Genomic DNA, 21,283 nt, shown 5'->3' with positions numbered 1-21,283 from the left:
AAGGATAGAAAGGCCCAAGGGTGGGTCCGGGGGGCTGGGCAGAGATTATGTACATATTCCGTAACGGTAGTTATAAAGATAAAGATCAAATAATACATCACACAAGTGCTCCATCTCGCAAAAAGTCCTGCACCCAACCAATGGTCATCCTAAAGGGGAGGTGGCCAGTTAGTAACAATCACACCATAACGGGGGGGCCTGGGCTGCTGAGGTCTCACTTTGATCTGTTGGTATCGGCGAACTTGTTGTGGTCCGCAAAGACGGCTTGCTTGTACAAGGGATCCTCCTTGAGCGCCACGAATTGTTCGATATTGCGAAACTGAACCTGGACAATGCAGTCATAGTCGGCCATGTTGGAGAACTGAGGATCAAATATCCTGCCCATCAAAGAGCGGGTAGAGAGCGGATTGTGTGTCTATTCAAGCCATGAGTTAGGTCTGCAGGCCAACTTCACACCGTAAATACTACCTAGGGTAGGCGCCAGAAAGACGAGCGGGCTAGTCGACAGCAGCGAGAGACCATTTCTACTCACCATGCTGAACTTATCAATTCCGTGCTTCACCATGAGGCCCTGGACTAATGGCGCGTGGACCTTTGTCATATAGCTGCGGTACGCTTCCTCGTCCATTCCCCCTTTACGATAAGCACATATTGTGAGGCAGAGCATCGGCTGCTTGGCTTGGTGTCCGTTCTCCATGACTGTTAACTACCTTAGTTACTTATTGTTGGGAATAGCTAACCAGCACGAAAACCAATACAGCAGCAGATATTTCGAGGAAAGCAGCAACCCTTCAACCTCCTCATAGACGGCCGCAGCAAGAGATATAGATATATACCCGTGGTCCCGCTGGGGCTCAGAGGTAACCGGTCGGCCTTCGGGTTTGGCTGCATCGATGGTCGGGCTTGAAGCCATACCTGGTTACCTACCTATCTATTCCACGAAACACTGGCCCGGGACCCGGGGAGACGAGTCAAATGGACGGGGAAATGGCTCACACAATCGTATATTGGAAGCTCTCGATCCCCTAAGCGCTCTATAAAAAATAAATAAAAATTAAAATTAAAGCATTTGGGGGAGTATACCTTGGCCGAATACTTTTCAATTCCTATCTAAATTCTGCTTACGCGCATAATGGGAGCGGACGGAGATATCCTAATCATCGGCGGAGGACTTGGTGGGCTGTGTCTAGCGCAGGGCCTCTACAAGGCAGGTATCCCGTTCCGGGTCTTTGAACGCGACGCAAACGCATCTTGGAGGCCCCAGGGCTATCGGCTACGCCTGGGCGGCGAGGGCGCGAATGCGCTAAAGGAGACACTTTCGCCAGAGCTGTGGGAGCGGTTCGAAAAGACATGTAGCATCGCTGAACTCGGCGAGACTGACATCAATGCCATCGACGGCTCCGTGTTCGCCAGCAGGGCCGGCGGCGGCCCTGCTCGAAAGGGGTTGAAACCGTATACCTGCGACCGCAAGGTGCTGCGAGATATCCTGCTGACTGGCCTGGAGGACAAGATATCGTACGGCAAGGAGCTGGCCCGCTATGAAATCGTTGCTGGGGCGGTCATCGCATACTTCCAGGACGGCACGACTGCTAGCGGCCGCTTCTTAGTCGGCGCCGACGGCAGGGGCTCCGTGACGAGAAGCCAGTTCCTCCCAGGTAATGAGCCTCTCGACACCGAAGGCATGTGTATCTACGGCAAGACACTCATCACCCCAGAGCTGGTCGAATGGTTTCCCGCGCGCGCCATGCGGTGGATGACGCTTGTTGTCGACCGCACGCCCATAACGCAGACGCTCGACTTCGACGACACGGCCGTGACGCTTCTGCTGGAACCCATCCGCTTCCCCAGGAGAAACGATGGATTCGACGAATACGTGCCGGCAGACTACATGTACTGGGTCCTTATTGCACGAAAGCACATCTTCAACCTCCCAAACGGCGTGCCGCTGTCCAAATACACAGGGGCAGACGCAGCGGCGATATCGCTCCGCGTCACCGACTGCTGGGACCCCCGCATCCGCTCTATCCTACACCTACAGGACAAGACGCAGTCCAGCCTGCTCAGGGTCCTGTCAGCGAGCCCGGACATCAAGCCTTGGGTGCCGTCGGACAAGGCTACGGTGATTGGGGACGCCGTCCACGCGATGAGCCCTTGCGGAGGTGTAGGCGCTGTGACGGCGCTGGTGGACGGCGCCAGTCTCGCTAGGACAATTGCTACCGAGGGAATCTCGGCAGAGAGCATTGGGGAGTTTGAAAAGGCCATGCGCGAATTTGCTGGAGCCAGCATTCGTAGGAGCTACATTGGGGGACGCAAATTGTTTGGACAAAAGCCATTTGAGGAGTGCAGTCAGTATATCGGATAGAAGAGAGTGCTCCTTGTGCCGAGTAATAATGGCTCCTACCACGTTGGGCCTTATAACTACCTGGTACTCCCTAGGGAATAAGTTTATAGCGAGTCTATATGTCTATATTTACAACAGAGGAGATACCAAAGGTACTAATCCGACTACCTATACGTAGTATTTACGTATATATTGGTTGTCTTATGAATATACTCCCTTATATTATATCCCCTACTAGGTCATGTGACCAGGTTATTTAGTATCACGTGATATTGCATAACAAGTAAGGCCACAATTCCGAAAAAATCTCTAAATTCCGATATGTGGATAACCCCTCGGGCCGCTTATATCAACCCAATTTTCAGCCCCAACATTTTAATATATGCCGCTAGCAGGTGCATTTGAGTACATGTGCTTCGTTTCTGTCAGTAATTGTTAGCTGTTGTTTTGGTACATATTTAAATCTTCCCCTCACCTCTGTTCTCCTTAGATGGTGATAAATTTCCTGTCTGCCAAACTAAATAACTGTATAATCTTCTCGCAATCCTATCTACTCAAGATACTACATACACACTGATTCCTAATCTAACGATGCTTCATCAAATAGTAACTTGTGCTGTATACTACTTTGGACAGGCGTTGAGATATGCCTTGACTGCGCTCGTATCCCTATTCACCTCAATATATTCTGCCCTTCCGTCGCCGTTCAGATCTGCGAACATCACCTGGTACGGCGGCGTGCCATCTCCCGTCGCAATCTCGCCCTCAGGATACCATACAGGCTCTGCCGCGTGCGGCCCGTCGTCCGGCCCGCCGCCATTGCGCCACATTTGCACATTCCCTCGGCCCCCGTCGCCGGACCCAAGCGGAGGGTAGTTTGGGAAGAAGAGATGGTCCGCCTTGCCGTCACCGTTGATGTCGGCGAACATAATTTGGTGTCGCTCCCCTCCTACACCCATCGCAGTCTGTTTCTGTGGTAGCCATGCTACCTGCGCACCTCGGGGATCAGAGCCGGGTTTGGGACCTAGATTAAGGTAAACAGTAGCAGCACCCTTAGAGTTAACAGATATGTAGCACGACCATCGCCGTTGAGGTCAGCAAAGCGAACCGTGGAGTCAGGAGCTCCAATTCCACTAGCCACCAAGCCCTGTTCATACCAGCCGACGTTGGCTGGCGTCTTGCCACCGTCGTACTGACCTTGGTTGAGCCAGACGGAGGCGGAACCGTTTCGATGCACATGAATATATTCAGCGCGCCCGTCACCGTTAAGATCAGCGAAGTGAACCTGATAAGGGGTTGCACCCACCCCGCTTGCAATAACTCCTGCCGGCCACCAGCCTACTTGCGCGCCATTTGTCGACTGCTGGCCCCCCGGAAGGCCTTGGTTGTAGAAGGCGGTAACTTCACCTTTTGAGCCCACCCAGAGAAACTCAGCACGTCCATCACCATCTAGGTCCGCAAAATGGACAGCATGGGTAGGGTCATAACTCATATCATGGCAATTGGATCCTTCTTTAGGCACATCCATGTCGTCAGAACCGGTAGGGCCATCAATACGACTGCCGCAGACGCATGTGCCTTCATCGCCCCGTTTTCTAGTTCAAAAGACTTTGTTAAAAACTATAAAATTAATGGCAAAAGTGTGAAAATTAAAGAAGACTCATACTCTCCACAGGTCAGATAAGGATACAAGTCTTGTCCAAGGCCTGCACCGTTCGCGATCTCTCCATTCGGAATCCAGATTGGGTTTTTGTCACAAGGAATTAGGTGTGGTCGGGTCCCGCCGCCAGCTACGGGTTTCGAAATCCATCCGAGTTGGTTGTCCGCGAAAGCTATCGCGTTATACCAGGCGGTAGCCAGTTTTCCGTATCCCTGATCGTTTGGATGAAGGCTATCCGCAAAGTCATTTGCAACAAATGACAGCGGGGAATACCCATCCATAAGGAACACCTTGTACCCGGCAGAGACGCGCTTCCCCACTATCTCTGGAAGGGCAGTATTGAAATCCACTGCGCGCCTGGGTATTTTCATTACTAGAGGGTATCAGCTTGGAAACAAATATAACCGCATCAGGACAAGCCGCAGTTATCTTGTCAATCAGCCTGCTTAGCCGATTAGGTGAATCTTCTGGGTTTATATTCTTATCCATATCATTAGTCCCAGCATATAGGAGAACCACATTAGGCCGTTGTGACAGTATGTGCGTTATAGTAGCTGATATTTCGTCGATCACATAGCCGTTATGTCCCTTCCCGGCCCATCCTTGGATAACAGGCCAAGATGACCATGTTTGGTTTTAAAACGCCTGAGCCAAAAGAGTAAACCCACGCAGGATATCAACAGGTTGAAGTGACACCTTTGACACCCTTCCCCTTCAGTTTTGTGGAACAACAACAGACGAGCTGTGAAAATAAAAGAACATATGTTGGGTTGTTGGTTTGATGTGTTGTAAGAGGAGGACGTTGGTTCCTACAAATGGTAGATCTGAGCAGGGAAACTCGGTGTAATTGCTTGGTACGGTGGGTGTTGACTGTTAAAACGGCTGAGCCAAAGAGCGGGACTACACTAGTGGCTGACAGGATGAAGCCATATCTCCGACAGTAACACATGCCTGATGTTATTCTTTCTACAGGCTGCTGTTAGGTATGCTAGCCTGCGGGACAAGGGGGTATACAGCGGCGGATGTGCTTCTGGAGTCATGGCGAAAAACTTCTGGGGTACACCTCTGTATTTCCAGCAAGAAATCAACTTGTGGGAACCTGGTTTAAGGCAATATAATCCGGCCAAGCAAGGAAAGTCCTCCCTGTGATTTGTTGCTTTCGGCTTCAATTGAAAACGCGGCAGGGGAGGAAGGGATTGAAACGGCGTGCATTGCATTGCAGCCAAACGGAGTTATTACGCCGTAACTAGATGTCCCATAACAGAGCCCTGGCTCCTCATAAACCCGGAGTAAATCAACGGCAACAGTTGGCAGTCAACCAGAGCAGGGCGTTGGGTATAACCTGCGCACAGGCAGTGTGCAAATAACAAAAAGTTATAGAGAACAGAGCGCCGCTGAGCAATTAGTGCCGAAAGCGACTAGGAACAGGGGGGGTAGCGACGCATGCACCACTTAGATAATAGCGAGTAGGATTTCTGGCTATATACTCCGTGTCTAAAATGACACAACCCAACTTGTTCGTAACGGTATCTGGTTATCTGTGAACGGTAAAGTTAACTGGTTACCCTTGTAAGATGCGAACAGCTAACGATTAGGCAGCAGTATTTCAAAGTCTCGTCTGACTTCTTCTACTGGCACATCTACGCACCACTTCTAACAACGTACATCTTATGACGAGACCGGCAACGGTAGTTACGGAGTGATGGGCTCAGCTTTCTCTTCGACTCGGTAGCAGGAGCCTCTTGAGTACAGACCGCCATCCACACCTCCAGAGTACGATAACCCACCACCGTCCCTTGATTGGATGCGCTCGCCCGATGGATACAAGGAACGCACATCTTGCTACTCACGAGATGGCTACGTTATCTACGGCTATCCGTCTAAAGGACCCAAAGGCGAAGCAATAAAAGATTCCATAATAGCAAAGACAGGAGTAGATATTGTTGACCTTAAATTCCTCGGATTTGATAGATTCGCACCGCTAAAGGAACGCTTACCGGGTCAAGAGGCAGAAGACCGGTTCTGTGGTCTGCTCCGGAAATTGGGGGGAAGGCATTGGCGAAGTTACCACGCCCTATATAACGGCTCCGTAGATGAAATGACCGCAGAACGTGATGATGGGATTAAGTGGTTTTTTGCATGGCCAGGAATCGATGAACATCCAAGCGCAAGAAACCTCGAGTGTACCATTGGCAAAGATGTGGTGGAGGATGGTGGTGTTTGGGCTTTAGAGAATGTATATGGGGTCGGTATTGAGTTTGGGAAGCTTAGGATGTGTCTTACGATGGAAGAGAAGGTCAAGGTGATGAAGGAGTTGGGTGCAGTCTTCTATCCAGACCCGAGAGACTGTCCACCACTTGCAGATCTCTATCCTGCGCGCAATGTGCCTCCCAAGGCGCCTATTGAACAGACTATATAAATGGTTAGCTGATTGATGGCTCTCTTGTGTTACGGACTATCTGCGGCGCAGCCCAGATAACTACGCTCATTGGATACAATTGAAAGTCACGGAGGAAAAGGGACTTGGGATAGAAGGATTATCGTTTTTTGCTTGCGTTATTCCTCTACTATTAGTTAGTTGATATTTGATTCTGAAAGTTGGTAATCAGAATATGCTTAATAAGAGTATTAATTTGAGTCGCTTTTGGCCTCATCTTACGTAGGTATTAGTCGGCTAATAGCCCTTTATCCTCTATAGATAAATAGTAGTAATATAGCCTCTAGACCTTTTATCTATTATTATTATTTACTTCTACGCCTATTTATTACCTTTTCCTATGTTCATTTGGTTGCTGAGGCATTGTTTTGCTGTTCCGTTGTGCCTTGCAGAGGCTGCGGTCACGTGTTCCCCCTTCAGCCTCCGAATATTCCCCAATGGGTCATGTGACCAGATTATATAATATCACGTGATATTGCATAACAATAACGGTGGGGCCACAATCCAAAAAAATCTCTAAACTTCGATATGGATAACCCCTCGGGCCGCTTATACCCAATTTTCAGCCCCAACATCTTAATACTCAATACTATATCGACCACTCCAACTGCACAAACTGCGGAAACGTGCCTTGTAGGTGAGGCGTGTGTAATTTAGTTATCTAATGGCGAAGAAAAAATCCAATAAGGCTGTAACGCAGCCGCAGCCCCAAGCAAAAGCAGCTCAAGAGAAGACAGCAGCGCAGCCACAGGCAAAGACTCAGATGAAGACAACAACGCCCGGGGGTGTAAATGTTTTTGATGCACGGACGGTTAAAAAGAAAATCCGCCAAGACGTGCGTACCATGTACGAAAAGAACCGCAATATCAATAGAAAGGAGATTCGATCTAGGTATTTAGGTTTATATCCCAAGGAGGAACAATATATTTGTCAGGTGTTGAACGGGTAAGCCAGCTTTTCGTATAGCTATGCCCCCGGCTTTGATATATCGTTAATAGAATTCTAGCTATGCTGCATTTCTTGAACAGAATAAGCCGACGCCTACGCCTTGTATAAAGGAGACGAAGAAGCAAGAAGCCGCAGGACCTAAAAAGGAAATTAAAAAAGTTGAACAAAAGGAGACGAAGCAGGAAGCCGTGGGACCTAAAAAGGAAATCAGAAAAGTTGAACAAAAGGAAACGAAGCAGGAAGCCGCAGAACCTAAAAAGGAAATCAGAAAAGTTGAACAAAAGGAAACGAAGCAGGAAGCCGCAGAACCTAAAAAGGAAATCAGAAAAGTTGAACAAAAGAATACCCGTTCCAATAATACATATACCCCATCCCCGCTGAAGAAGCCTGATCACGCCGCAGAAATCTATATTACGCCCAATAGTATAGATAAAGAACAAACCAAGGCACCAATATTAAATGGTATTATCCATTCGATATTTTCTCAGGAAGAGCAGAGGCTGATCTAGGGTATAGAGTTCACCGAATACTTTACACGCAATAGTCCTGACAGCGAATCATTGGCAGTTATACCTACTGCACCCAAAATTCCGGATCTAGGACATCAGATGCAACTGTTGAACTTGAGCTACGATGAATCAATTAATAGCCATGCATCTCCGCACCTGCGGGAAGTAACCTTGCTGTCTCCTGTTGTGGAGGGGCACGGCATTAAAATGCCCCCTCAGTTTGCACTTTTGGGCCATCAGCCATCGATAACGTCTACAGGTATTGATCCTAGGGTGATGCTTAATACCAATATTCCGTTTTCGACCTTTATATGCGGGGTTCAGGGCAGTGGAAAATCCCACACAACGAGCTGTATAATTGGTATTATTTTAATATCTTTGTACAATTTATGGCGTTAACTAATCTTAGAGACTAGAGAATTGCACTCTACCTCTCCCCTCTCTAGGGATTCTTAAGCAGCCGTTATCTACTCTTGTCCTACAGTTCAACGAGTATAGCTCGAATATAAGCTCCCAGCCTAGCGAAATGGCATTTCTTTCATCGATAATGCCGGAATACAGCTCACAGAAGCTGCAAGTTCTGGTAACCGTCCTTGTATCACCTTCGAATTTTTATAATCTTAAGACCTTATATTCTCAAATTCCAGGTGTCCAAGTTCGTCCATTCAGACTACAGCCTCGGCATCTGAATATTAGTACAATGCTCTCACTTATGTCACTTGGTAAAGGCGACTCAATGCCTCTATATATGTCCCAAGTGACTATGCTGCTGCGTGAAATGGCAATAAAAAATGAAGGAAGCTTTGATTATCTTGCGTTCCGCGCACGTCTAAACTCCCTCCACTTACAACGAACCCAAACGCCCTTTCTTGACCAGAGGCTTGACTTACTGGACTCGTTCCTCGATCTCAAGGGTGAAGTTGACGAGGGCCAGTTTGTTAATAATGGGATTACTATCTTGGACCTTTCCTGTCCTTTCGTGGACCAGAGTACCGCGTGTATACTGTTCCGCATCGCTATTGATCTTTTCCTCCACGCTTACCCTTCAAGAGGCAAGATGATCGTCGCGGACGAGGCGCATAAGGTATGTATAACCAATGCCTTTTATATATCTTCCTAGCATCATACAAATTCAATCATCACTAGTATATGACCGATACGTCAGCTGCAATGGAACTTACCGATACGTTCCTAAATATCGTTCGGCAGCAGCGTCACTTGGGAGTTCGGCTTATAATCTCAACCCAAGAACCCACAATATCACCTCGACTAATTGATCTATGTTCGATGGCAATAATCCATCGATTTTCTAGCCCTGAGTGGTATCAAAGTATTCAGAATCATATCACAATTGGCCATACGAAGGATAACAGTGGATCGGCGGATGGCAAGGATGGTCTCTATCAGATATCTAGTCTTCGCACCGGGGAAGCCTTGGTATTTGCGCCTTCGGCACACATCCTTGATGAAAACCAATCTCTGAGGGACACCAAACATAAGGTTTTCAAACTGGCAGTTAGAAAACGAATAACCTGGGATGGGGGACAGTCGATTTTATGCGTCAACTGAACTTATTTTCTTATGCAACTCAAAAACATTTTGTTAAGAAACAAGATACGATCAGTTTTTGCACTTTATCCCTAGTATATCGAAGTGTCACACGTAAGGATTGAGAGAAACGGAAACAAATTTAGAAAGCTATGCTAGAACAGGCACTGCGTACTTTCGAAAGCTTTTGTCTAATATTAACGTGTACAAATTGCCAGGTTAGTAGCCTCCTGTTATCCTTTCTGCGTGCAACATCGGGCTTTGCTTTGACGTCCTCTTGTATGTCACCCGCTGATCCACCCACTGATTCGCCACAGATACCGCGCTCCGCCCAAAAAAAGAAAAGCAATGTCCTCTACGGGCTCTGCGTCTACTTTGGGGTCGTTTAGTTAAGCTATAAAGATTGAACTTAAGCGGCTGTAGAGTTAACTAATGAATGCTTAGTGTGTTTGGCTACGCCTTGGCATGGTGGGTTCAACGGCCTCAAAAGTATGGGCAGGTACGACTTGTCGATAGTTTTCTATAGGGTGAAAGTGCGAAAAATGCGATCGATGCTCGAGAAATATTCATATGATTAAACTCCTAAGACGCAGGATAATGATTTCAGGGTCTTTGTCTAGACTATATTGCCTTAAGAAGGGATTTACAGGTCTTGTAACATATATATATTGCCTTATACCACCTAATATAACTCTTATTTCTTTATATATATTGGTACTTGGAAGGATAATAGCCACATATTAGTTTTTATAGCATATAGAGGGTAATAGGTCTTAGTTGTGCTTAGGAACTGCCTCCCATATTGATCGTAAGATAAGAGGGCCTAAAGTAACTTTTATTATAGTGTCAGAATCTTCCATTCGGCCAAAAAGGCGAGCCCGCACCAATTGGTGGCAGAGAGACTAGTTATATTTGACATATAGTTTTATATGAATACTTAGTTTATATCTATTTTCTTATATATCTTGACATAACTCCCCGTTTTTATATTTTGGAGATATTATATATGTTTTAACCTTTATATTTCTAGGCTTATAAGACCCGGTAGCTAAATACATCCCTTATTAGATTATTAACTTTCCTTTTGTATTTGCATTCTACTGTTCGGCGACCCCGGAGTCCTATTAGTCATCCCTCGACCGTATGTACGGAGCCAAGGCTAGGGACAACTAACCAAACCATCGAGCCTACTCCTTGTACCATATACTTATACTATACAATGACTTCCTGCCCCCATCTCACGAGCCGGCAAAAGGTAGCGTTCGACGAACTGGCCGCACTCTATTCCCGCGCGCTCTTCTAACACGACCATCGCTATAATAACCCCTCACTCTCCCACTTTAAACCTGGCAATCGACTTTATATATATGCGGCGGATGCTACCTCTTTTGAGATATTATGGAACATGGGTGGTCTTTCGTGATTTGTGAGTGGAATTCCTGCAAAATAAAGTATACGCATATTTCTTAGACTATATACCTCCCTACTGTGATTAGTTGGGACAATACTACATGAATGTCTATGTCTCTAATAACCTCTACCATAATCTACGCCTCTATGTAAGAGAGGCCGTATGGCTGCGGTTGGAATTAAATATTAATTTTTCGCAGTCACTATCTACTCGATCTGCTAACCAACTATAGGAGGGAGCTTGAGCTATCTTATAAGAATAATAATTTTTATAATACCTATGAAATTATCCAACAGTTACTCTAACTATTTATATCTGCCCTTCCCCCATATATGGAAATACTACCTGTGAGCCGCTTTCGAGAATATCCTCCAAATACGCCGTAATTAAAGGGTCAATACCTGCTTTCGCTGCTTGGGCAATCCATTTTCTCATATCCACCTCTTCAAAAGTGCCTCCATATTTTTCCCCCAGATATCTCCCGAAATCGGCCACCGGCACTCGAATTCCGCTAGATTGATGTTGGAATTTGATTGAGCATTCCTGAGTTGGTAGAGCAGGCCCCTTGAGAATTTCAAGTGCTGCTTCTTTGATATTATCAACCACCGCATCTATTTCTCTGAAATCAATATATCCTACCATTCCATCCAGTCGAGGCACACTTCGCATAGAGACGGAATATTGTAAGATCGCATTCAGAGCGTCTGAAGAAGCGGCTTGGTCACTCACAACTATACATGGCCGATTAATTGCCACATTCCACCGGTGACCCCCGTTTTTATTCAAGGTAGTAACTATATTCTCTAGAAATACTTCACTTGCCCACTTGCTCGCAGTGTAACCTTCACTGCCGTTTGTTGGTGGTATAAAGTTTGAGACAGATCCAGGCAGTGGCGACGTTTTTCCAGACAATAGAACGACTCTGTTTGATGATAAGTATAACAGTGGAATTGATCTTGGTAATGCCAAAGACGCAAGATAATGGGTTGAGAGTAGGTTTGGCAAGCGTAAAGAGGTATATGTATTGAGACAATGACCGAAGGCACCGGCATGGATGATAATATCTATATTCTGCTCAAAGTACTTGGACTCGGGTATGCTTAAACCTAGCGTTGGTGATGCAAGACTCCCCATATAGCGCTCGAGTTTTGGTCCTCTGGAAGCAGATGTTCTTCATCAGCGGGCACCGCGACGCAATGGACTCTATGGATAGTAGGTGATTGCATCAGTGAACGTAAAAGAAAGCCACCCAACACGCTTGTGGCACCTGTCAGAAGAATTTCGATTCCGCTCGGCACCTTTTGTGGCATCTCTACCTGCTCAATGGATGTTGCCCCTAGTGTGTTCAGAGTGCTAATCTGCTCATGTAACCAGAGGGGTATAGAGGTTTCCGTTGTCCAGTTGATTTCCGTTACGATGTTTTCTGCTTCTTGCCGATGTTGTTCTTCCTGGAGGCAGTTACTAATGTACTCTGCCATTCTACTTAATGTACTAGCGTGATATAGTATCCTCGTTGATACTACAATTCCCATAGACTCCCTGATTGCAGTCTGCAACTTCATCAATGAGAGCGAATTCCCACCACATAGAAAGAAATCTGAAGAAGGCGAAATGCGGGCAGCGAACGATATCTTAGGGAGAGCACGTTCCCATAGCAAACGAAGCTCGCCTTCGCGAACTGTCATCCTGCCTAGCTGTCTCTCTGTTATGGAGCTGTTTTCTGATATCGGGAGAGCACTAATGGCCTTGCGATCAACTTTGCCATTTGCATTGGTAATCATCTTGGGTATAATAGCAATAGTCACCGGGACGGAATATCGTGGCAACAATAATCTAAGACGCCTTAGAATTGCAGAAAGTTCTTCCTCACGATTGGTAATATGTTCTTTACCTGATGTGATTGTCGCATGGGCGACCAATACTTCATCTCGTCGAGAAACAACCACGGTAGAAAGGAGACCGTTGGCGGCACATAGCAGAGCCGTTTCGACTTCTTGCATCTCAATGCGTACTCCATGTAACTTGATTTGCGTATCTGCATGTAGCCGGCTAAGCAGTAACAATGTCCCGTCCTGCATCAATTTTCCTTGGTCACCAGTGCGGTAAAACCGCTGTTTTGGTTGGCCGAGATCTATTCCTAGCATACCAGACATGGTGACAAATTTACGCTGACTCTCCTCCACTAGGTTTAGGTATCCTAGGGCTACTCCAGCACCACCAATACAAATCTCTCCAGTATGTTCAACAGGTTGCGGGTTTCCATACTCATCCAGAATGGAAATTGAGTAGTTGGACAATGCTTTTCCAACGGCATATCTGGCAACACTATCATTACCAGCTTTCAGGTCGATTTCATAGAACGTCGCTGCAGCAGTAATTTCAGTAGGGCCATAGCAATTCCATATTCCCAATGCTCTAATGTCAAGACGACGTAGCTCATTCCTTAAATGTTGTGAAACCATCTCACCACCCATACAGGCGTAACGCCACGAAGTATTCTCTTTCAGCGTCATTCCTCCATAGTTTATCCACATCGTGTATTCTGATGGCGTGGCGATTGTTAAAGTGATACGGCTACGAGCCATCAGTGTCGTTAATTCATGTGGGTCGTGCCGCAAATCAGACGGTATGATAACCAGGAGGCCGCCGTTAGCAATCGCACAAAACGTTTGTATTATAGACATATCGAAGCCCAACGAGCTTTGCTGAAGAACTCGTTCTCGGCATAAGTGAAGCGCCTCTTTCTTAGCGGCTAAGTGATTGATAAAGCTGGCCTGAGAGAGGAGAATGCCTTTAGGCGCTCCCGTTGAGCCACTCGTGTAAAGCAAGATAGCGGGTGCGTCTTGCTCGGCAGCATATATCGATGGAACCTCGTAGCTGGCTTGTTCACTTACTATGTCTACTCGTACTTCCTGGATTAGGTATCCGGTTGTGATGGCCTGGGCTTGCTCCTCTGTACCTGCGTGCATTAGGAGAAGAGCAGGCTTACAGTCATTCATCATGGCTACAAGCCGTGATATAGGTAAATTAGTATCCAGTGGAACATAAATAGCACCGCAGTGCAGGACTGCCAGCATAGATATAATAGCATCTGCAGATGGCTCGCATAGAACGGCAATATGAGAACCCACAATGTCGGTCGCTGAATGGAGGATTGTAGACACTAGAGAACTCATTCGGCGAGCCAACTGTGAATACGATATTACCCTTGACTTTTCCTGAATTGCAGGCTCAGTAGAGTATAAGCGGCACATGTCTAGCACCCGTTGAACTAGAGTTGGTGGCCAATCAAACTTCATAAAGATAATAGTGGTAAATAACTTATACCCTCCCCAGGGGACCCTCGGCGGTATAGAACTTAGTTCCAAGCGCGATAAGACCACCAAACAAACACATGGTACCACTAAACATCGATACCTCGAAAAAGCTTCCATATCTTTCAACGAATGCTCCATTGACTGGAGGGCCTATTAGGCCTCCGAGGGAGCTGATAGACATCCCCATCCCCATATATGTTCCAATATCTCGTGGGTCTTGGGGGCAAAGGGAAAATGCTGCAGATGCTCCAGATATGATGGTACCTGACACAAAACCAAAGGCAACTGAATATCCAATCAAAGTGGGGTCGGTTATAGCAGAGTTCATGCAGAAAATAACAACCCCGGTGACAACACCTCCAAGTGCGAATATATTGAGTCGTCCATACTTGTCTGCTAAGACGCCGGGGATTATACGGCCAAATGTAGAAGATGCATTGGTAATTGCAAGCAGATAACCGGCAAGTGTTGGATCCATTCCCCTTGATACTGCATATGTTGGGAGGAAAAAAAGTGGCGTAAACATGCCGACAAACATAAAGAATAATGATATAATCAAAAGAATATATTTTACTTCTTTATATGCCGACGGGATCCAGAAGGTAGTCGACCTAGATGGTAGCCGGGCGCTAATGGTTAGACATGCGAAAAGCATGAAGGGTATAATCAGAAACCCTATGATTCGAACCGACCACCCAAACCCCAGAGCTGAACTGTTAAGCATTTTCGACAGAGCAATGGGGATGATGATTCCACCCACAGAGGAGCCAGATACCACCACACCCAAGGCGGCGGCGCGATTCTTGTCGAAGTACTGAGAGACTGCTGCAAATGCTGGAAACTGAAGGAAGCCCATAACTATCCCCATGAGAACTCCCTGCACAAGCATAAGTTGCCAGTAGCTTTTGCATAGGCTCAGCATCATTATGGCAAAGATATAAATAACAGCGGCGGGTATTATAATCTATCACTAAGTTAGTAAGCTCACCAGCAATCGTGTGATAGATAACATTACCCATGCGCCAAAACGATCGAACGATGGTCCCCCCACTATCCCAGTCGCAAACAAGAGGAAGGCTGACAGAGACCCGATCCATGCAACCTTATCGGGGGATTCTCCGCTGAGCTGGTGTGACAGATAGTACTCTGTAAAGACGCCAAAGGAGTTTGAGAAGCCCAAGCAGCAAAAAAATATCGCAGCGCCCCCGGCTGCAACTAGCCATGCTCTCACCCCACCGTCTGGGGCTGCTCCAGATGCAGTAATGGTGGGAGGTGCTTTATCTTCCTTATCATCATTGTGAAGGAACGCTTCTGGTTCTGTTGTAGCAGCCTCCATGCCAGGCTATTAGGGTATAGAGCGATTTATGTAGGAAAAAAAGTGCACAAGCTGTACAAAAGTTGCGTGAAGCGATTGAAGTTGATTGATCGTGCCATCAATCCCATCTTTATATATACCTACCTTCTCCCTCCCCAGAGCTCCCCGAACCCTTTTTCTCCTTCTTTCGCCATCGATACATGTTTGGAGATGATAATTGTCGGACTCGGACTCGGACTCGGGAAATGGGAAGGCACACGGACCTAAAGCGCAGTCACGTGGTTACTGGCTAACTAACTTATGTAATTTATTTTAACCTCAACAATGGGCTTGCGCTTTTTTTACCTTCAACACAAAGCTTGACGTGCCCGTTCTTGATTTTTCAAATACTCTTTAGATGACTAGCCTTACGGTTGAAGACTACAGTCAGCGATAAAATCTACAAACAGTGTATGTGAAGTGACGTCGTAGTGATGCTTAGGACAGAATATCGACAGCGACGACCTGCTGTGCAAGTTAATTATGTCCCTCCTCATTAGATATTTAAGCTGACATAAAAGAGGTGCAGGGCTTGTGCCCTCTGTCGCAAGCGGAAGATTCGATGTAACCGGGAGAAGCCTTGCAGCAACTGTATGCGATCTGGAGCTAGGCCATGTTCCTATGAGGCCAACTCTTTTCTACCACCACAACAACATGATACCCATAGACAGGTAAACGAGTTTGGCGTGACTGAGGCGGCAACTGCTAGAAGCACGGGTTCTAGTTATATTCGACAGCCAACAACTCTGAGCCACCCACCATCGCTAACGGATGGATCCACGGATGGATCGACCTTTGAGAGCCCGCCGTTGACCTACAATGCCAAATCAGATAGCACCAAAACTGGCTCTAGAGAAGATCAATCGTATAAATCTAAGCCAGATAGAGGACAGTATCTTATTTCCATTCTAACCCCCGACATATATACAACTTCGTCGCGGATAGGCGGTACCTTCTATATCCACCGTGAGCCTAGCTTATCTGACGAATCAACCGCCATTCCTCGCAGTATCACGCACAAGGCACGCTCCTTTGGCCAAAGTCATTGGATTAATATGATTTCTCTGGTATATCTCTTATACTTGACCTTGGATTCTTTCATTAAACAGATGATTAATCTGTTGTTAGTTTGAGGATACCTGTGAAATCGTTGAACCATATTTACGAAGCGAGACATCAGCTACCTTCTCTAATATTGAAAAATGTAAAGCTTTAGCAAAAGCCATCAAACTACAACGAGCACCTACCGAATGTTCAACACCCAGTGCTAATATTCCCTCTAAAACCCTTTCCGATGAACTTGTTGACTGCTACCTTAAGACAACCGAGTCCATATATCGTATCCTGCATATCCCAAGTTTTAGACGGGAGTATGAAGCATTATTTCTACCAGAGACTGAGCCCAGATTTAATGTCGCGTTCCTAGTTCAGGTTAAATTGGTGCTTGCGATCGGTGCGGTTACGTATGATGAAAGATTCTCACTACGCGTTGCAGCAATTCGCTGGGTATATGAAGCGCAAGCTTGGTTTTCAGAACCCAAATTCAAATCTCGTATTGACATACAATCTTTACAGTCCCATATATTATTGTTGTTTGCACAAGAAATGGTGGGCATCGGCGGGGATCCGATGTGGGTTTCAGCCGGTGCAATAGTTAGAAAAGCGATATATATGGGGCTACATAGGGATCCTGAAAATACGCCTACAACGACTACATTTCTGGCGGAGATGCGCCGTAGAATATGGAACACGATCCTAGAGATTTGCCTTCAATCAAGTTTGACCTCCGGTGGACCGCCATTATTCTCCCTTGATGATTTCGATACCAAATCTCCGGGAAATTTTGATGATGAGCAACTTGAGGATGCCGCCCAAGAACATAAAGACATCTACACTTAAACATCAGTCTCCAGGGTTTTCCGTGAGACTTTGCGGCAGCGTCTAGCGATAGTGAACTTCCTAAACAGCCTTCATTCCTCCCGTACATATGAGGAAACCCTTCGACTTGATGCGGGTCTAAGAGCCGCATATAAAACCTTATGTGGTACTATTCAGCGATATATTATCGGTTCCAGTTCGTTCCCTCCTCGGTTTGAATTACGCGCATTGGATTTAATAATGCATCGATACCTCCTATCACTCCATGTGCCTTTTTTCGGGCCGGCATTGCACAAAGCCGCTTACGCATTCTCTAGACGGCTCTCAAGATTTGGCATACGGCATGCCTACCATCGCCCCTCGTCGCCACTCAATCTGATGAATGTATTACATCATCAGCTCGAGACGATTTGACCACACTTACTATCTGTAGCTCAGGGTTCTATCGAACCGTTGTGCTTCAAGCCGCGTTACTTATAGCGGTGGAACTTAAAGAACAGCTCCAGGAGGGTAAAGGCCTAGGTCCAGCTATTTTACGTCAAGACCTATTTTCTGTGCTGATGGATGCGAAGGCATGGTCCCTAAAATGTATCCAAGCCGGAGAAACTAACATCAAGGGTTATTTGCTTACGTGTGTAATTGTGGCACATGTCGAAGCACTCTTAAAAGACCCCACTAAGGATCTCATTGCTAAGTTACTAGTCAATGCTATTGAGGACGCTTCGGCGAAATCACTATCGATACTTGATGGTATGGAAATCCCAAACCAGGCTGAGAACCCTGTGGGTGGGCTTAGTGAAATACTACTACACAATGTGAATGAGATGGCAGATGATTGGGGATTTATGGTAAGTGGTGAACCCTTCCTATAAGAAGCATTCCCAATTACTTATATTATATAGGTGGCAGGTTCAATATTTGACCTAGACAGCGGCGGCGACACTATGGGACTATGACTAAATGAAGCATCTAACACTCTATCCTTATACTACTGAAGGATTATTGAACTGGATTATATTCTGAGTTAGGTTGGGTTACATGGTTTTTCAGTTTCCACCAGTTCGCAGGTAACTATAAATGAAAATGAACCAGGCTGCATTTCGTCTGTCGTGCGTGGATAGTGACAATCGGCCGTGATCTACACTATGCACAAAGTCGCACTCTAGTCATCTCCAGTCCACCAGCAGCGTATCTCCTTCCCTCACCTGTAAATATACTAGTACTTAGAAGGATAATAGTTACATGTTAGTTTTTATAGTATATAGAGGGTAATAGGTCTTAGTTATGCCTAAGAACTGCCTCCTGTATTCGACCCTATTATAAGATAAGAGGGGCCTAAAGTAACTTCTTTATATAGTTCTATATAAATACCTAGTTTATGTATATTTTCTTACATGTCTTGAAATAACTCTCCGTTTTTATATTTTGGAAATTGGACATGTTTTAGTCTTCGTGTTTCTAGGCTGGTAAGACCTGGTGGCTGAATGCATCCCCTATTAGATTATTAACTTTCCTCTTTTGCATTTGCATTCCACTGTTCGGCAACCCGGCAGTCCGGTCAGTCGTCGCTCGAAGGTATGTACCTCGGGGGAACCAAGGCCAGGGACGACTACCCAAGTCCTATGCACCCCCGAGGTAGCTCCCTCGAGGGATGACTAACAAGACTGTCGGAATCAAAGGAAAGTTGGTAATTGAGAATGGCAAGCCCAACATAATTCACTACAGTCAACCTATTGGCGAACAGGCTGTCTAGTAGTCTATCTTATGCTATGCCTCTTGAATTTATGCGTCCAAAGGCGCATCCCAGTGGCGCACGGCATAATTTAACGACTTTAATGGATACATATCATCTTCAACTAACGAGGCCGTTTGATAACCCGCTTTCCATGCCTGACCTGGCCGTCCAGCATCTGATCGATGACAAACTCCTCGTCGAAAAAGACCTGGTTTCCTACCTTATCTTTCCAACAGCCCCGCGCAAAACATCTGAAGACGGGATCGCGGGAAAACTGGACCATTTTAAGATATTCCCAGTATTCAGGATGCCAGCCCGCGAACTCCCAGTCAATAATTGCTGTAATTATACCATTATTACTAACAAGGATATTATAGAGCCCAAGGTCGCCGTTGGTGATTATATTTTCTTAGGCAATTCTAGATTGTATCGATATAGAAAGCACCACGATACTGCATAGATTCCGGGTGGATTAGAGAGGCAAGCCATTCATTGAACTCAGACTCGGCTGTAAATGGCCCGCCAAATTCAGCGTGGCGGGCGCGAACATCGGCTGCAGGCCCACCGTCAACAGCACCAATCAAAGCTGTTGTAGGTATCTCTATCGCCCGAAGTTGCTGCAAAATCCCCTCTAGATCATTAAGTACGCGCTCACGCTGGGGTTGCTCCATGGTCGGCCAGCACTCGCTCAGCATCGCGCCGGGCATCCGGGACATGGCCAGATATCCCACAGCATCTTCTCCCTCTCCCTCTTCCCACGCATCTAGGGCTTCGGGTACAGGCACCTGGGGACAAGCCGCACGTATGAGATTTATTGTTGTTGCTTCCCGTTGAGCGCGTACGTGACGCCCATATTTGACCACAACACCTGATATTGTAACACAGACACCGTGTTTATCCCCCCGCTCTCCGACGATCCAGGTAGCGGAATCAAGGTCGTCCTTGGTGATCAGGGTGCCCATGGTGTAGATATGTACAAGGGCCTGTATGAGCTGAATCGATAATGGAATGTGCAACTTGCTGATAGATTGAGTTGTAAATCAAGCACAGGTGCTTAGTTGACGGCTAGTCACAACGAGCAACTTAAGATGATCAACCAAGAGTTGGCCAGGGGCTTCGGGGAAGAGATATATAGATAAATAACGCCAAATATGACCGAGAGCAGCGAACGATGATTAATTGAATGGGTTTGAAGGCATACAAGGGTGTAAATATTCGTATATTCGTGAGCTTAAAGAGCTCAGGTGAAGTCTCTGCCGAATATATCAGGGCAGTGCACGTGATCTGATGTTGGAAGGGACAAAAAGGCCTTATGTCCAATGGGTACCTCTTGTCACATAATTTCTCATTAAAAGCTCCTCGGTTCCCCCAATATCTTCCCGGGCTGCCGAGAGTCAAGATATAACTCTTATATGCACGTTATTGTCCTGAGACCCTAAGCAGTTATTTAACGGCCAACACGAAGTCACATGATGCGGGAGACCTCTCTCCGTGCCCCCCGCCAAAAAAAGAAAAGCGATGTCGTCGGGCTCTGCGTCTACTGCGGGCTCGTTTAGTGAAGTTATCGAAATCGAGCTTAAGCGACTGTACCATAATGGGTGTTTTGTGTGTCGCGCTACGCCTACCCAGTCTTGCCATATACTTGATAAGGGTAATCGGTTCATGGTATAGTTTGGATACCCCGTATCTTGTACAATTATTATGGCTGATTTGGGTCTTCCTAGGAACCCCTCTTACGCTCTCGCGGTTTATTGAATCTCGCTAAGATCAATCGGAAATGCCATTGCGTTATGCCACGTTAATTTTGACAACTACACCGACCCATCCTTAGTTATCACTCCCACTGATCTTGACTATTTGTCAAATATAACCAGTCTCTCTGCCACTAATTGGTGCGGGCTCGACTTTTTGGCCGAATGGCAGATTCCGACACTATTTTATTACTTTTGAGCAGGGGTTAAAATACCCCGCCATTCGCCAACAAGCTATGACTATCTCACACGTCAAACAGCACGGCCGCTGTATCAACAGATTCTGTGGGGGCTTGTACCGCCCTATCTCCCTGAGGGAATATGCACCGTGGGTTTCGCAATGCAATGAGGCAAAGCCTTGGCATGGCGACCCAATCGTTATTATATGTCGAGA

The 21,283-nt window shown here is 46.4% G+C and overlaps 9 protein-coding genes across 9 annotated transcripts; 4 read left to right on the top strand and 5 right to left on the bottom strand.

Annotated features, from left to right (window-relative positions):
* Nucleotides 1–97: 97 nt before the first annotated feature.
* MCYG_05053 (conserved hypothetical protein) lies at nt 98–697 on the bottom strand (the record flags this gene model as incomplete). The annotated part of the gene is made up of 3 exons (XM_002847270.1): nt 98–149; nt 219–415; nt 533–697. The coding sequence occupies 3 exons, from the start codon at nt 695–697 to the stop codon at nt 98–100; spliced, it is 414 nt and encodes a 137-aa protein (XP_002847316.1).
* A 435-nt stretch (nt 698–1,132) lies between these two features.
* MCYG_05052 (cercosporin toxin biosynthesis protein) lies at nt 1,133–2,611 on the top strand (the record flags this gene model as incomplete). Its single annotated transcript, XM_002847269.1, has 2 exons — nt 1,133–2,345; nt 2,580–2,611. The coding sequence occupies 2 exons, from the start codon at nt 1,133–1,135 to the stop codon at nt 2,609–2,611; spliced, it is 1,245 nt and encodes a 414-aa protein (XP_002847315.1).
* Nucleotides 2,612–2,964: 353 nt separating this feature from the next.
* Nucleotides 2,965–4,372, bottom strand: MCYG_05051 (lipolytic enzyme; the record flags this gene model as incomplete). The annotated part of the gene is made up of 3 exons (XM_002847268.1): nt 2,965–3,365; nt 3,539–3,936; nt 4,008–4,372. The coding sequence occupies 3 exons, from the start codon at nt 4,370–4,372 to the stop codon at nt 2,965–2,967; spliced, it is 1,164 nt and encodes a 387-aa protein (XP_002847314.1).
* A 1,128-nt stretch (nt 4,373–5,500) lies between these two features.
* On the top strand, nt 5,501–6,420 carry MCYG_05050 (uncharacterized protein; the record flags this gene model as incomplete). The annotated part of the gene is made up of 2 exons (XM_002847267.1): nt 5,501–5,527; nt 5,734–6,420. The coding sequence occupies 2 exons, from the start codon at nt 5,501–5,503 to the stop codon at nt 6,418–6,420; spliced, it is 714 nt and encodes a 237-aa protein (XP_002847313.1).
* Nucleotides 6,421–7,102: 682 nt separating this feature from the next.
* On the top strand, nt 7,103–9,464 carry MCYG_05049 (conserved hypothetical protein; the record flags this gene model as incomplete). Its single annotated transcript, XM_002847266.1, has 5 exons — nt 7,103–7,273; nt 7,437–7,809; nt 7,903–8,154; nt 8,342–8,979; nt 9,105–9,464. The coding sequence occupies 5 exons, from the start codon at nt 7,103–7,105 to the stop codon at nt 9,462–9,464; spliced, it is 1,794 nt and encodes a 597-aa protein (XP_002847312.1).
* Nucleotides 9,465–11,163: 1,699 nt separating this feature from the next.
* MCYG_05048 (surfactin synthetase subunit 3) lies at nt 11,164–14,108 on the bottom strand (the record flags this gene model as incomplete). Its single annotated transcript, XM_002847265.1, has 2 exons — nt 11,164–11,943; nt 11,994–14,108. The coding sequence occupies 2 exons, from the start codon at nt 14,106–14,108 to the stop codon at nt 11,164–11,166; spliced, it is 2,895 nt and encodes a 964-aa protein (XP_002847311.1).
* Nucleotides 14,109–14,175: 67 nt separating this feature from the next.
* Nucleotides 14,176–15,688, bottom strand: MCYG_05047 (monocarboxylate permease-like protein; the record flags this gene model as incomplete). Its single annotated transcript, XM_002847264.1, has 3 exons — nt 14,176–15,135; nt 15,187–15,488; nt 15,631–15,688. The coding sequence occupies 3 exons, from the start codon at nt 15,686–15,688 to the stop codon at nt 14,176–14,178; spliced, it is 1,320 nt and encodes a 439-aa protein (XP_002847310.1).
* A 430-nt stretch (nt 15,689–16,118) lies between these two features.
* On the top strand, nt 16,119–18,359 carry MCYG_05046 (C6 zinc finger domain-containing protein; the record flags this gene model as incomplete). Its single annotated transcript, XM_002847263.1, has 5 exons — nt 16,119–16,592; nt 16,654–17,394; nt 17,464–17,670; nt 17,721–18,251; nt 18,306–18,359. The coding sequence occupies 5 exons, from the start codon at nt 16,119–16,121 to the stop codon at nt 18,357–18,359; spliced, it is 2,007 nt and encodes a 668-aa protein (XP_002847309.1).
* Nucleotides 18,360–19,259: 900 nt separating this feature from the next.
* Nucleotides 19,260–20,100, bottom strand: MCYG_05045 (conserved hypothetical protein; the record flags this gene model as incomplete). The annotated part of the gene is made up of 2 exons (XM_002847262.1): nt 19,260–19,546; nt 19,584–20,100. 2 exons carry the CDS (start codon nt 20,098–20,100, stop codon nt 19,260–19,262), a joined length of 804 nt encoding a protein of 267 aa, XP_002847308.1.
* Between the last annotated feature and the right edge of the window lie 1,183 nt (nt 20,101–21,283).

Source organism: Microsporum canis, genomic scaffold (genome assembly GCF_000151145.1).
Source record: "Microsporum canis CBS 113480 supercont1.4 genomic scaffold, whole genome shotgun sequence".
Taxonomy (NCBI): domain Eukaryota; kingdom Fungi; phylum Ascomycota; class Eurotiomycetes; order Onygenales; family Arthrodermataceae; genus Microsporum; species Microsporum canis.
This window is presented reverse-complemented; position numbering and strand designations above follow the sequence as displayed.